General features: G+C 60.3%; 1 protein-coding gene across 1 annotated transcript in view; it reads left to right on the top strand.

The window, feature by feature from the left end:
• Sspo (SCO-spondin) overlaps positions 1-14,909 on the top strand; it is a 51,322-nt gene that overhangs the window by 26,471 nt on the left and 9,942 nt on the right. Inside the window, 29 exon segments of the mRNA XM_023712745.1 lie at positions 612-658; positions 805-975; positions 1,271-1,402; positions 1,597-1,742; positions 3,465-3,559; positions 3,856-3,908; positions 4,072-4,278; positions 4,367-4,537; positions 4,617-4,696; positions 5,409-5,578; positions 6,053-6,099; positions 6,210-6,392; positions 6,503-6,673; positions 6,853-7,053; positions 7,267-7,363; positions 7,455-7,654; positions 7,916-8,082; positions 8,978-9,138; positions 9,282-9,505; positions 10,099-10,140; positions 10,247-10,402; positions 12,056-12,265; positions 12,456-12,623; positions 12,757-12,888; positions 12,985-13,231; positions 13,464-13,616; positions 13,693-13,739; positions 13,934-14,281; positions 14,579-14,746. Coding sequence (XP_023568513.1) covers positions 612-658; positions 805-975; positions 1,271-1,402; positions 1,597-1,742; positions 3,465-3,559; positions 3,856-3,908; positions 4,072-4,278; positions 4,367-4,537; positions 4,617-4,696; positions 5,409-5,578; positions 6,053-6,099; positions 6,210-6,392; positions 6,503-6,673; positions 6,853-7,053; positions 7,267-7,363; positions 7,455-7,654; positions 7,916-8,082; positions 8,978-9,138; positions 9,282-9,505; positions 10,099-10,140; positions 10,247-10,402; positions 12,056-12,265; positions 12,456-12,623; positions 12,757-12,888; positions 12,985-13,231; positions 13,464-13,616; positions 13,693-13,739; positions 13,934-14,281; positions 14,579-14,746 — 4,394 coding nt within the window.

Below are 14,909 nucleotides of genomic sequence, written 5' to 3'. Positions count from 1 at the left end.
TTTCCGGAACCGGGGATTGAACTCAGACTCTTGCACTTCCCAGGGACGCACTTATTCCACTGAGCCATCTCCCTGGCCCCTGATCATTTTTCTGTAACCTCCGGGATTTGACAGATAGGCTTTAAAACTACACTGGAGAAAACTACAGAGAAAGAAGGGTACCCAGCAATCCTGTTCTTTCTAAATCCCTCCTCCAAGCCGGGTGTGGTGGTGTATGCCTGTAATCCCAGCACTTGGGAGGCTGAGGCAGGAGGATTGTTGCAAGTTTGAGACTACCCTGAACTACAAAGAAAAAAAAAAAAACATTAAATCACTCCTTGTCATTCCAGGTCATTTCCAAATGGTGTTTAGTAAATGCAAATGGAATAAAAAGGTGTCTCCCCATGAAGCTTTGTGACAAAGGGCCACACAGTGCTGGGGGGCCTTGTGGAGCCCCCAGGGTGGATTTGGGTGGAGGGACTGCTGGTCACAAAATGAACTTCCACAGTGGGCAATGGGTAGTAGGCACTGTGACCAGCAGCCTCCCCTGAGGCCAGGACATAGTGCTCTATGGCAGGGAGTGATGATGGTGGGGATAGGCAGGGCAGGTCTCACCAGCCCTCTCCCTGCAGCACCTGTGTCTCTGGTGAGATGGCATGCACTTCAGAACCCTGCCCAGGTACCCCACCTGGGGCCCATGTCAGGGAGCAAGGGGGTACCTAGGCCCTTCTGATGAGCCCATGGGACAAAGGTGGGACCCCAGGCAAGTCGGGGCTCAGCGTGGTTTGACCTGGCCTCACACACACCACCCCTTTGCACTGGCAGTGGCCTGTGGCTGGAGCCCCTGGACCCCGTGGAGTCCCTGCAGCCGCAGCTGTGATGTTGGCATTCGGCGACGCTTGCGGACAGGCTCTGCACCCCCAGCTGCCCTCGGAGGTGCTGAGTGCCAGGGTCCCGACATGGAAGCTGAATTCTGTAGTCTGCAGCCGTGCCAAGGTAAGAGCAGACTCGTGTCCTCAGAGCGGAGCTAGAGCACCCCAAGGCTTCCTCCAGGGCCCTGTGAGGGGTGCAGGGGACATCCCTGAGAGATGCCTTAAGGCTGTGTCAGAGCTGCTGAGTCCATTGCCCGAGAGACGCCTTCCCTAGAGGAAGCCGCTTCCTTCCCAGAGGAGGCAGGTCCGCAGCAGGGTTGGAGGCCCAGGGGAAGTGGCTAGCGGTGTGAGGAGGGAGGGTTCCCTTGGTGTGTAGGTGTGGGAGGCAGGGCCTCCAGTGACCTGGGCTCCATCCCCAGGTCCTGGTGGGGCGTGGGGTCCCTGGACTCGGTGCTCCGTGTCCTGCGGCGGTGGCTACAGGAACCGCACCCAAGGCAGCAGCCCACATGGCCCTGTGGAGTTCTCCACCTGCAGCCTGCAGCCCTGTGCAGGTGAGGTCTCTCTGGGGACACCCCCCCCCCAGTTCCTGTCCTCACCAACCCAGGGCGCTGTTACTTCTCTCACTGTAGCCCTGTCCTGCAATCCTGGGCAGCCTCACAATGACCCCAGCCATACCCAGAACAGATGCCTCTCACAGGGCCCTGGAGGAAGCCCAGGGGACAGGTCTATCGATTTGTGTCTCCAGGGCCAGTGCCTGGTGTGTGTCCCAGGGGACAGCAGTGGCAGGACTGTGCCCAGGGCCCTGCCTCCTGTGCAGAGCTCAGCTCCCTGGGACAGACAAACCAGACCTGCCAGCCTGGCTGCTACTGCCCACCTCCAACGCTCCTGCTGGTGAGTGTCCTCCTTGGAGGGCCACAGGTAGAACCTCTTCATGCCTGGGGACCCAGGGTGCCAGGAAGGGACATAGACCTACTGTGTGCTCAGGCTTGGGCTCAGCTACGTTGAGGGGGCAAATAGGCTCTGCCTTCGTGAAGCCTTTGGTCAGACCTGGGGCCACCAGGAACAAGACAGATGCGTGGGAAACAGGAAGTGAGCTTCACACGGTGTAGAGCAGGCTGGGTCAGTCGTGGGGGCCTTTCTGGAGAAGGAGTCCTGGCCCGGAGCCCAGATGGAAGGACCAAGAGCACAAGAATCCTCTCCAGTTGGAGGGTGGGTCCCAGGGCCCAGAAATTCCGTGAGCATGGAGGGGTTTGGACGAAGGGTTCCAGCTGCTGCTGCACTGTAGGGTGGGGTAAGGGACAGGCGTAGCGAGGTCTGGGTCTACATCAGGCTATCTGCTGGCACAAGGATGGTCCTAATCGTTGAGCGAGGACGCTGGGGCAGGCCAACACCTCCTGGCCAGCCAAGAGCATCCATGAGCTTGACTTTGGATCTCACACTGTCCAATTAGTGTTTCTGTGAAATTTCAATGATCTTCGTCCGAACATCCTGCATACATCATTTTCTCTGTTCTTCGTTCGTTGATGGGAAAAAAAAAATTCTGTGGGGGTCACCACAGCTGTTAAAGTTATGTATTGTAACTGATGTGGCACACGCCTATATCCCAGGACTTGGGGAGGCTGAGGCAGGAGGATTACAATTTTGAGTACAGCTTGAGCAAATTAGTGACTTAATGAGACTCTTTCAAAATTAAAAGTTAAAAAAAAGGTCTGGGAATGAAGCTCAATCTAAAGACCCTGGGTTCAGGGCCGGGAGGTGGCTCAGTGGAATAAGCACTTCCCTGGCAAGCACAAGGGCCTAAGTTCAATTCCCGGTTCTGACAAAAAAAAATAAAGACTCTGGGTTCAAGCCCCAGTACTGCCCTCCAAAAACATATTTTATATTTTCTTTTTTTGCGGAACCGGGGATTGAACTCAGGCCCTTGTGCTTGCCAGGGAAGCCCTTATTCCACTGAGCCATTTCCCCGGCCCCATATTTTATGTTTTCTTATGTGATTTAAGGGCATTTGACAATTCAGTCTTCTATCTTGATATAAAAATGGTCCTTTTCACACAAGCGACCGGGGTTCAAACCTCAGCGTGCTGGGGCTGGGGAGATGGCTCAGTAGAACAAACGCTTGAGTGGCAAGTGCAAAGGCCTGACTGAGTTCAATCCCTGGTTCCACACACACACACAATAAAAGACAAACCTCAGCGTGCTGTGTAGGCCCCACCCCCAGGGCACACTGAGACGTGGATTGAGACTGGGTGTGAGGGTGTGCGCCTGTAATCCTGGCACTTGGGAGGCTGAAACAGGAGGATCACTACAGGTCTGATCTGTGCAGTGAGACCTTGTAGACTCTGTACTAAATACATAAAAAAAAAAAAAGGACCTTTTCAAAAAATAAAATCAAATGCAAACATTTTTTTTTAAAAAAGGACCTTTTCTTGCAGATCTTGGGGGAATGTTCCCCCCATGGCCCCTGCAGCTGACAGCCTGCATGTTCCCAGAAGGAGGGTGCTAGGGAGGTGGGGATTGTGAACAGATGGTTCTGAGGGGCCTCAGGAGTGGTGCCAGCTCTGTCTGGGGAGCAGTGGGCTGGCGCTGGAGGTGACAGGTGGCTTTCCCTTCCAGAACAGCATGTGTGTGCCCCCCCAGGACTGCCCCTGTACCCACGGGGGCCACCTCTACCCCCCGGGCAGCATTGTGCTGAATGCCTGTGAAAACTGGTGAGAGCCCTGCATGGTGGCGGCCTGGGCCCGGTGTCCCCTGTGGCTTCTGTGGGGCTGCTGTCCCTCCTCAGTGGCAGGAGAGGCATCCAGCCTTTCCTCAAAGGCAGGACCTGCCCACCCCCTGGCCTCTTTTCCGCCCTTGTTAGTGTCAGGTTAGGGCCACCCCAGTGACCTCTCTTTAGTATGGCTACCTTTACAAAGACTCTGGTAAGACCAGGGGCAGGTCCTGGAGCTAGGGCTCAAATATAGGATTTGAGGTGACCTCACACAGCCCTCTGCTGTGTCGTTTGCAGTTCCTGTGTCTCTGGGCTGGTCTCCAACTGCACCTCCAGGCCTTGCGAGGAGGGTGAGAAAGGTTCCCACCCAACGGTGACCTGCCCCTGCCTACCCTCTAAACGGTGGCAATGGTAGCCAGGGCTGGGACTGGGGACAGTTCTCCAGAGAGTGTGGCCCAAGGGGGTGCATGGCACATCTGCGCTCCTCATCTTCTCTCTCCCGTGTCCCCCAAGGCCAGCCCAAATGGTCCCCCTGGACTCCCTGGAGCGAATGCTCAGCCTCCTGTGGCCCTGCCCGTCGCCACCGGCACCACTTCTGCCTCAACACCCCCAGCGTGGTGCCTGCAAGCCAGGCTCTGCTGCCCTCCCCAACTGCCCCCACACCCCTCTGCCCAGGACCCGAGGCCGAGGAAGAGCCGTGCTTCCCGCCTGCCTGTGACCGTGAGTGGGCCAACCCTGGCCTGGAGGTGGTGCCAACTGGCCACGGGCCATGCCAAGTCCTCCCTTGCCTTCCCTCACTATCTCTCAGGAGCAGGAGACTGGGGGCCTTGGGGACCCTGGTCGAGCTGCAGTCGGAGCTGCGGGGGAGGCCTGCGCAGCCGGACCCGAGCCTGTGACCAGCCGCCACCTGAGGGCCTGGGGCTTTTCTGCGAGGGACCTCAGGCCCAGGGGGAAACCTGCCAGGCTCAGCCGTGCCCAGGTACGTGCCAGGGATGGGGTGGGCTCAGGGGCAGGGGGTGGAAGGGCACTGCTTTCAGCCCCTCTGGTCCCTGTCCCAGGGACCAACTGCACCTCCATCGAGGGGGCCCAGTACAGCGCCTGTGGCCCTCCCTGCCCCCACTCCTGCGACGACCTTGTGGTGAGTAGACTTCCCTGCCTGGCCTGCCTGGCCCCTGACCCGAGGGCCACCTCACAGGCGTGGCTGGGCTCAAGGGCTGTCTCGGTGCTGGGTCTGTGAGTCACCTTTGACCAGCCCATGCCAGGCTGGCACCCCGTCTTCTCAAAGTAAAGCTTTTACTGCAAACAGCACAAATAGGAGGGGAAACCACCCCACGGCATCACCCTTCGTGCGTACGCACATCTGTGCACAAACTTGGGTGCGTGTGAGCGTTTCCTGCGCGCTCCCTGGGACACCGTGGACAAAGACGCTCGCTCTTTCTCCTGGATGCCACAGTCTCGCGGGAGGAAGACCAGCAAGGCTGGCTTGTTCTCCTTCTTGCCTTTCTTGTTTTGTTTTAGTTTTGGGTCTTGCTATGTAGTTCAGGCCGGTGTTGAACTCACTGTGTTGCTCGGCCTGGCCTCAAACTCAGTGATCCTCATGCCTCAGCCTCCTGAGCATGGCTAGGATTCCAATCATGTGCCACTATGCCTGGGTCCCCTCCCTTCTTAGCAAAACTGCAAATATAAACTGTGTCGGATGGAAGCCTCCGAGATGAAGGTCACAGTTTGGCCTCCTCTGCTGTCCTCTCCTTCTGTGTCCCCCCAGAGTACTCTATGGCTCCCCAGTGACCACCCCCACCCTGCAGGCCCTGTTTGGTGCTGACCAGAGCCCCTCCTTGCTGTCCCCTCAGCACTGTGTTTGGCGCTGTCAGCCCGGCTGCTACTGTCCCCTGGGCCAGGTGCTGAGTGCTGATGGGACCATCTGTGTGCAGCCGGGTCACTGCAGCTGCCTGGACCTGCTGACTGGGGAGCGGCACCGTCCAGGCGCCCAGCTGGCCAGGCCTGATGGCTGCAACCACTGGTGAGCCGGCCGTGCCCTGGTGTCAGGAGGCAGCGATGCCCATGGGCGTGGCCCTGCCTCCTGTGCATGCATGTGAGACCCGCGGCTCAGCAGAGGGGACATTAAAAATCCACCACCCCTGAGAAATCCAGGGTAGACACACCGGACCCTACCTGATAAGTGGGGAGACTGAGGCAGCTAGCCCCATATGTCTCCCGAGGGCCACACACGTGCTCCTGGAGGAGAGGTGCAGGGTGGCACGGGCCACAGATCAGATGGTGTTTGCTCCCATTGTCTGACCTTGTACCAGTTACACCAGCTGTGACGTCCCCACCAGTGAGGCAGGGAGCAGGTGAAGAGGGTGCTGGAGCCTGCAGACAAGCACAGACTGGGACACTGGTGGGGTGGGGACAGAGGCAGTCAGGAGGCTGTCCCTGGGACCTTGGTGGCCCTGAGCGGCTGGCTCATCCTCTTGTGTCTGCACCTGTTACCCAGCACCTGCATGGAGGGGAGGCTCAACTGCACGGACTTGCCCTGTCCAGGTATGAGCTGGCTTGCAGGGGGTAAAGAAGTAGCCCTGAAGACATGGGGGGGCCAGGTCCTGGGCCAGGGCAAGGATCAGTTCTACCCAATGCCCGGACTTTCCTCACAGTGCCCGGAAGCTGGTGCTCATGGTCAGAGTGGACAGCGTGCTCCCAGCCCTGCAGGAGCCAGGCGAGGACCCGCTCCAGGGCTTGTGCCTGCCCCGCTCCTCAGCACGGCGGTGCTCCATGCCCCGGCGGGGCAGGGGCCCAGGGTCAGAGGGAGGCCTGCCCGAGCTCCACCGCCTGCCCAGGTGTGCTGCCTCCACGGGGCCCACGCCATCCCCCCAGTGTCTGCTCCAGCCTGCACGCCCTGGGGTTCCCAGGGCTCCTAAGGTGCATGTTCGTCTGTCTTCCTGGACAGTGGATGGCGCCTGGAGCCCTTGGGGGCCATGGGCTTCCTGCGATGTGTGCCTGGGGCAGTCCCACCGGAGGCGAGTGTGCACCCAGCCACCCAGCTCTGAGGGAGGCAGGCCGTGCCCAGGGGCCCACGAGGAGAGTCGCCCATGCTGGGACAGCTCCACGGAGTGCGCAGGTGCGGCTTCTGGAGGGGCCTGGAGAGCCTCCTAAGTCTAGGCAGGCGCTGCTTCTGACCCCTGACCTCTGACCCCTGTACCTGCATCCATGCCAACTCACTCTCCGTGGGTAGGGTGGCAGGGTGGCCTAGGTAGGAGGCCACCAGCACCCACCCTCCCTGCTTCCCTCCTGCCCTAGACTGTGGAGGGGGCCAGGTTCTACTGCCCTGTGGGCGGCCTTGCCCCCGCTCCTGCCAGGACCTGTCCCCTGGAAGTGTGTGCCAGCCAGGCCCTGTGGGGTGCCAGCCCAGCTGTGGATGTCCCCTGGGACAGCTCACCCAGGATGGGCTCTGTGTGCCCCCAGCCCACTGCCGCTGCCAGTACCAGCCTGGAGCCGTGGGTCAGTGCCTCCTCGGCCCTTGCCATTCTGCCTGGCCCTCAAGGCCCAGCCCCCTGCAAACCCTTGTGTCCTCCATGTCCCCTTCTTCTACCTCCCTCCTCCAGGACACCAGCCTGCGGGGTGGACTGCAGGGAGGCAGGGGTGTGGGAGGAGGGATTCGTGGGGGTGCTGAGCTGTCCAGAGCTCCCCACCTCTCACTGCCGCACCCTTCAGGGGTTCCTGAGAACCACAGCCGGTCAGCAGGGTCTGGGCTCAGCTCCTGGGAGAGTCTGGAACCTGGAGAGGTGGTGACTGGGCCATGTGACAACTGGTAAGCAAACCAGGCATGGGGTGGAGCCAGGCAGGAGGGTCCTCCCGGAAATGGGCCAGGCCCTCTCTGAAGCCCCCTCCCTTGTCCCCAGCACCTGTGTGGCAGGCATCCTGCAGTGCCAGGAGGTGCCCAGTTGCCCTGGCATGGGCATGTGGGGGTTCTGGGGCCCCTGGGAGGACTGCAGTGTTTCCTGTGGGGGAGGGGAGCAGCTGCGCTCCCGGCTCTGCCCCCGACCCCCCTGCCCGGGACTGGCCCGGCAGAGCCGCACCTGCCATACCCAGGTCTGCAGAGGTGAGCCTGCCAGCCTTTGTGCTGACATTTCCATGAGCTTGGGCCCCTTGGAGGCCTTGATACTGACTCAAGGGTGCCTTCCGGCCTCCCCTCCCCTCCTGCCCACCTGCCCCTTCCCTCGCCAGTGCTGGGCCAGGGAAGAAGGAAGCTGCTTGGGGGAGGGCAGTCTGGGGGGGGGCACTGCCCAGGAAGGAGCATTCACAGCATAGGTGGGCACAGAGTGGCCGGGAAGAGCAGGTACTGATGCAGGTGTTGCTTTAGAGGCAGGCTGCCCAGCTGGACGCCTGTACCGCGAGTGCCAGCCCAGCGAGGGATGCCCCTTCTCCTGTGCCCACATCACGGGCCAGGTGGCCTGCTTCTCCAGCAGCTGCGAGGAAGGCTGCCACTGTCCTGAGGGCACCTTCCTGCACCGCTTGGCCTGTGTCCAGGTCAGAACGCAACCGCACCCTGCCCTGCCCCGCCCCTCACCTGCAGCCCTTCACACCTGAGGACCTGTGGCCTCTGGACCCCTGGCCCCTTTGCTGAGAGCGTCAAGACAGGGAGAGGCAGAGGACTGGAGTGGGTAGTGGGGGCGATGCTCCTACTTCCTGGGGGGACCACTTGCCTCACCCTGAAGGCCCTGGCACCCCCCAACACATCTGTCCACTCAGCAGCGCCCCCAGGGGTCGCATGGCCCCAGTCCTGTGTCCTGGCAACCGCAGCTTCCTGGGGGTGGGGGCAGCTCAGGCTTGACTCCCTGCTTTGCACCACTGACACGCAGGTCTCTGCTTCTCACTTTCCTCCTACACCTTGGGAAAGCGCCTCGTCGCCTCTCTGCCTGGCACCAGCACCCTTGCCCCTGCTGTGAGTGCAGGGGGCGCACAGGTGCCAGCTCTGCTCTGCTGAGCTTAGCAGGCACCAGGGAGCCCTGTCCTTACCCTGGTAGCCTCCAGAATGCCATGGCCACAGGGACCTGAGCAGCCATCTGGCCCCTCACTCTCGACTTCGATAATGATGACTCTGACCTCAGGGAGAGGAAGGGACAGTAAGGTCATCCAGCCAGGGCAGAACTGGATCCAAACTCAGCCATCTTGACTCCTCCACACTCTGGCTAAGCTCTTCCTGCTTCTGCCAAGTCCTGTCCTCTCCAGGCCTTGGTGGCACCTGCTTATACCAGGCCCAGGCCCCAGTGACAAGCACCCATGGTGCCTTACATCCATGTCGAAGGGCCACCAACCCTCATACACCAGGAAGCACCCTCATGCAGCCCAGAGCCCTCCCTCCCCCACCAAGTCTCTGAGACTGCGCACAGACACCTGGTTCTGTGTGATCTCGCTGTCCCAGGAGTGTCCCTGTGTGCTGACAGCCACACTGCTGCAGGAGTTGGGTGCCACCAGCTCTGGGTCTGGGATGTCCCCACCCCTTTTGGGAGAAGAAGGTCAGCACTTTGGGCCTGGAGATGAGTTGGACCCAGGCCAGACATTTCAAATGGGCTGCAGAAACTGGTGAGGGGCTGCCCAGGATGAGGACTGGGCTGGGATGTGGGTGAGATTCACCTGTCCTTCCCCTTTTTCTAGGGCCCTTGGACATGTGTCCAGGCCCCTCATCCCTTCCTGCCTGGCCCCTCATGCCTACGCCCTCCCCTCAGCTCCTGTGTGCATGGGAAGCTGTCCTGCTCCCTGGACAACTGCTCCCAGGCTGAAAGTGGCTTCAGCCCCTGGGGCCCGTGGGGCCCGTGCTCCCGTTCCTGTGGCCAGCTGGGGACCCGCACCCGCAGCCGCCAGTGCATGCTCCCCACACCTGCTTCTGGGGGCCAGGGCTGCCTAGGACCCAGAAAGGACCTGGAGGACTGCCACAGCCCAGACTGCCCTGGTAAGGGACACTAGATAGCAGCATCAGGGTCTGATTCATGCCATTTTGCCTGCCTCGTCCCCACCTGTGTCTTTCTGTAGCCATACCCGTCTCTGGGTCCTCCTTCCTTTTACTCTCTAGCTCTAGACTTCTATTCAAATACATTTAGCCAGCCTTCCTGGACAGCCAGCCAGGTGCATCCCACAGGATGGGGCTGGGGTGGAGGGTAAAGTCCCTGATCATGGGACCCAAGGGCTCAGAGACCCCATTTTAGTATGGGGCAAGCCCTATAGAAATGCGTGTGTGAGGTGGGAATTGGGGTGGGAGGAAACTGTAGAGGGATGCACCGGGGCGGCTTCCTGGAGGAGGCAGCGTCTGCTGGACTGAGGGATGGAGGAGCCCTGGAAGGGAAGGCAGCCCAGGGAGCTGGAAAAGCCGGGGCAGAGGCCATACTCAGCTGGCAAGTGCTGAGCGGGTCCTGGAGTCTCCATAGGAGATCACAGAGCTGAGAGAGGGCTGGGCCGGAGAGGGCTGGGACTGCCAGCCTTCTGTGCAGCTCAGGAGTGCTATGGCGGGCCAGGAAGCATTTCTGAGCAGGGTCTCTTTTGGCACAGGGGCTGAAGTGCCCACGGTGGAACCAGTGACCGCCCTTCCAGGTAGCCCCAGACCCCCATCTCCTCCTACATGGTCCCCTTTTGGGAAGTGCAAGCCTCCTCCAGCCCCAACCCAGTTCCCCTGTGTCCCTGCTCCCTCTGTCTCCAGGTGGCTGGGGCCTATGGTCGCCGTGGTCGCCCTGCTCCCGCAGCTGCACAGACCCTGCCCGCCCTGCATGGCGCAGCCGCCTGCGCCCCTGCCTGGCCAACTGTTCCATGGGGGAGCCAGCACAGGAGCGTCCCTGCAACCTGCCCTCCTGCACAGGTACCTGCCCATCTCAGCCTCAGCAGCCTGTAGGCCTCTGGCAGCTGCAAGTTTCTAAAGCTCACCTCTAATCTCACTGAAATCAGTGTCGGATTCCAGGCTGTGGGGAGCTCGGCCAAGTTCAGCAGACTGCTTGGTTCTCATGTGTGTACCGGGCGTGATCGCAATACACAGAGAATGTTTTATAAAAAATATTTACAGGGAAGAACACATTGCCATCCCTGCACCTCAAAGGCCTCCCCCTTGCTTTGAGCATGCTTACCCCACCCTTCTTGCCGCTTTCTGAAGCGGTCCTGGAGGTCCTTTCATGAATGTCCTTATGAGGTGTGATCAACAACACAGTGACGGCTGGGGAGATGGCTCAGTAGGAGAAGTGCTTGACTGGCAAACGCAAGGATCTGAGTTCAATCCCCAGTTCCGCCCAAAACAAAACAAAACAAAAAAACAATACAATGAATGTTGCTACTGAGTGCTGCCCAATGGACAGGCAGGCTTGTGCAAACACCCAGTGTCTTCACCCGCCTGACTCAACAGTTCTGGCACTGTGCGACTTGTGGCTTGTCTCAGTTACTCTTCTCTCGTTGCTGGGACAAAACACCCAACACCCAAAGTAAAGGAAGGAAAGGTTTATTTAGTACACAGTTACTGGAGGTTTTAGTCCACACTCAGCTGGCTCCAAGGCACACTGGCATGGGTAGAGGTTCATGGCAGCGGAAGGCAGCAAAACAGCAAGAGCAAAAGGGAGGAGTTGCGGCAACAATGGCAACAGAAAGCAAGTCTGTCTCTCTTATGACACATTCAGGCTGCCTGCCCCAGGCTGGGTACAGCACTCACACCCATAATCCCTGCAGCACTCATACCCATAATCCCAGCACATCATGAGTTAATCTCAAACTCTAGAAGTCCACCCCATGACTGTATGAGGCTTTGGGGGGCCAACTAGACACAAGCCATAACATGGCTCTTCAGTCAATGGGATAGTTCTGCAGACTAAGCACCTGCTTAGAGAAGCGCAGGGACCAGGTTTCAATCCCTGATACCACATGCCACACCAGCCCTGCCCCTGGGCTCGCTGAGCCAGTGACCGAGTGGTGGCGCATGCCTGGAATCCCAGTGCTGGGGAGGCTGCAAACAGGAGGATCACTATGAGTCTGAGCTGTGTAGTGAGACCTTGTACTGAATACTTTAAAAAAATAACATGGATCTTCTCTGTAATCAAAATGGCCATGAAAGGTAAACACTTTGAATTGATTCAGGACTTAGAAGACACCACAGCGATGCAACCAAAGACACCATGAGAAAGGACTTCCAGAAAGTGGCCAGAGTAACTGGATAAAGTGAGGGGGATATTTTGAGGGGGATTAATGGCAATGTGTCCTTTAGTGTAATTTTTTAAAAATTAAATACGCATTGCATCTGTGGATCATGCTGCACATGTGCCTCACATTCCTCCCAGCAACCCTGTGAGTCAGGGATTGCTCTCTGTGCTGAAAAGGGACACGGAGGACAGACACCAGAGGCACTCAGCTGTCAGTGTCAGACCTGCACAGGCGCCAGGATCTGGGTGGGGCCCCAGCTGGGGCAGGAGAGTGGGCTGGGGGAGGAGAAAGGACTGGGTAGTTGTGCCAGCTCCAGCTCCACTTTGTCCTGCAGAGCTGCCCCTGTGCCCCGGCCCTGGCTGTGGGCCAGAGAACTGTTCCTGGACTCCCTGGGCACCGTGGGAGCCATGCTCCCGCAGCTGCGGGGTGGGCCAGCAGCGTCGTCTGCGAGCATACCATCCCCCTGGGCCCGGGGGACACTGGTGCCCCGACATCCTTACTGCCTACCAGGAGCGCCGCTTCTGCAACCTGAGTGCTTGCCCAGGTGAGGTGGGCGGGAGAACCAGGCGTAGGACCCAGCCCTTCCCTGCACAGCACCTCCCTCCTTCCCAGGCACCTAGCCTGCCCAAGGGTGAGGCTCCATCCCCTGTCTCTCCTTCCAGATCTGGGTGAGGCTCACGGGGCGCGTGAGTCCCTCTCGCTGAGCTGATGGAGCCATTCTCTTTCCCACACAGTACCAGGGGGCTGGTCACGCTGGAGCCCCTGGTCCTGGTGTGACCGGAGTTGTGGAGGGGGCCGATCACTGAGGAGCCGGAGCTGCTCAAGCCCCCCACCCAAGAATGGGGGTGCTCCCTGTGTCGGAGAGAGGCATCACTCCCGGGTCTGCAACCCCATGCCTTGCGGTATGACAGTGGCAACAGCCACCCTGCCTCTCGCTTCATTTGGGGCCTTGCGGGGAGAGGCTGTTACCTCACTGGCCCTCAGATGTGGGCCTCAGAGCCTACCGCCTGATGCCAGGCCTCCTCCTCCACTTAGAGGAGGGCTGCCCAGCAGGCATGGAGCTTGTCAGTTGTGCCAACCGCTGCCCCCGCCGCTGCTCAGACTTGCAGGATGGAGTGGTGTGCGAGGACCCCCAAGTCTGCCACCAAGGTTGCCGGTGCCCCAACAGTGCGTGCCACAGGCCCTCCAGCTCATGGGGAGCTCAGTGAGATGCAGGTGGGCCCGCTGCCACCAGCACGGCCACCAAGGAATGCCTCCTTGCAGGGTCCCTGGAGCAGGATGGCAGCTGTGTGCCCATCGGGTACTGCGAGTGCACAGATGCCCAGGGCCACAGCTGGGCTCCAGGGAGCCAGCACCAAGACACCTGCAACAACTGCACCTGCCAGGCAGGGCGCCTCTCCTGCACGGCCCTGCCCTGCCCGCCACCCACCCACTGTGCCTGGAGCCGCTGGTCAGCCTGGAGTCCCTGCAGCCTCTCGTGTGGGCCCGGGGGACAGCAGAGCCGCTTCCGGTATGAGGCTGGGTGAGGCGAGAAGATGTCCCTGTCCCACTCAGGGACCCTCTGCCTGGTATATCTCCTCTTGGAGATGGCGGTCTTCAACCTGCTCTTCCAGTGATTCTGCTCCCCCAGTGTCCTGCCCAGCTTGGTCACAGGCCACCCAGGCCTTGCCTTAGCACCTCCAGGACCACCCTCAGGGCTGGTAAGGCCTGGGCTGCTCCTATCTCCCTGGCCCTGTCACTAGGTCTTCCACGTCTGGGTCATGGGCCCCAGAGTGTCGAGAGGAGCAGTCCCAGAGCCAGCTGTGCCCGCAAGCCCCGTGCCCACCCTTGTGCCTGCAGGGCACCCACCCCCGAAGTCTGGGGGACAGCTGGCTTCATGGAGAATGTCAGCAGTGGTAAGTGCAGGGCACAGAAGGGTGACTGGACTGTCCTGCTGCAGGGCAGGTCCCTGAGTCTGGGCTCCTCCCCCAGCTCCTGCACCCCGGAAGGCGTGATCTGTGACAACACCGAGTGTGCAGGTCTGGGTTTCATCCTGACCCCTGCCTCTGTTCACCCTCCTATTCTCTGTCACTGGCCATCTGCCCTGTGTTCTGCATTGGCCCCCCACCCCACTGCCACCCTTGTGTATAAAGATCTTGCCCCAACTCTCTGAGTCTTCCTCCTATCCACCCACCTGCCCTACTCCTCCAACTTCACCTGTGTCCTCCCGTAGTGCCCAGTGGCTGGACACTGTGGTCTCCTTGGTCCGACTGCCCTGTCTCCTGTGGAGGTGGACACCAGGTCCGCACCCGGACCTGCACAGTGTTGGCTGCTCAGCGCAACGGGCCGCCTTGCCCGGGCTCTGACACCCAGATGCGGCACTGTGGGCAGCAGCCGTGTCGGCGATTGCTGGACACCTGTTTCTGGGGCCCATGGGGGCCCTGTTCCCACACGTGCGGCCTGGGCCTGACCTCCCGCTCTGGGTCCTGCCCCTGCCTGCCCGGCGAGGCTGACCCCACATGCAACAATGGCACTGTCACACACCTGGACACCGAGGCCTGCTACCCAGGGCCCTGCCTGGGTAAGCGTCCCTATTTCCCTGTATTGGGCTATAGAATAATGTGTGTCCCAGCCTCACTTGTCCCCTGACTCTCTGCTTTGTCTTTCTCCTCCTGTCACCTCTTTCGGAGGCCTTCCCTGAGTGACCTCCTTTCTGGGTAAAAGGAGTCCACCTAGCAGAGCCTGTTTGAACCCTGTGTTACCTTTCCCCTTTCTCATGCACAAGGTGCTGGCGAGGGCAGGGATGAAAGGAGAGGGCATGGAGCAGGGGCTGCAGGGACCCCAAGGGGCCCTGCTGATGTACCCTTGCTGTCCCCAGACGAGTGCATATGGAGCAGCTGGAGCAGCTGGACACGCTGCTCCTGCCAGGTGCCTGTGCAGCAGCGCTACCGCCACCAGGGACCAGCGCCGGGCCGGGCTGCCAAGGGAGCCCCCTGCACACGGCTGGATGGCCACTTCCGGCCGTGCCCCATCGGCAACTGCTCGGGTGAGGCCTGGGAGTAGAAGCCAGGCAGCTAAGCAGGGTGGCAGCAGTGCCTGCTTATAAACCTAAGTCCCCAGGACCTCAGGGATGGTGGCCTGGCCCTACCTCTGGCCCCAGGACCTCAGGGATGGTGGCCTGGCCCTACCTCTGCCCCCAGGACCTCAGG

The sequence above is a fragment of the Octodon degus genome, unplaced genomic scaffold, assembly GCF_000260255.1.
Source record: "Octodon degus isolate 3935 unplaced genomic scaffold, OctDeg1.0 scaffold00027, whole genome shotgun sequence".
Lineage (NCBI taxonomy): Eukaryota > Metazoa > Chordata > Mammalia > Rodentia > Octodontidae > Octodon > Octodon degus.
The sequence above is the reverse complement of the archived record's forward strand: the minus strand, read 5'-3'. Positions and strand labels throughout refer to the sequence as shown.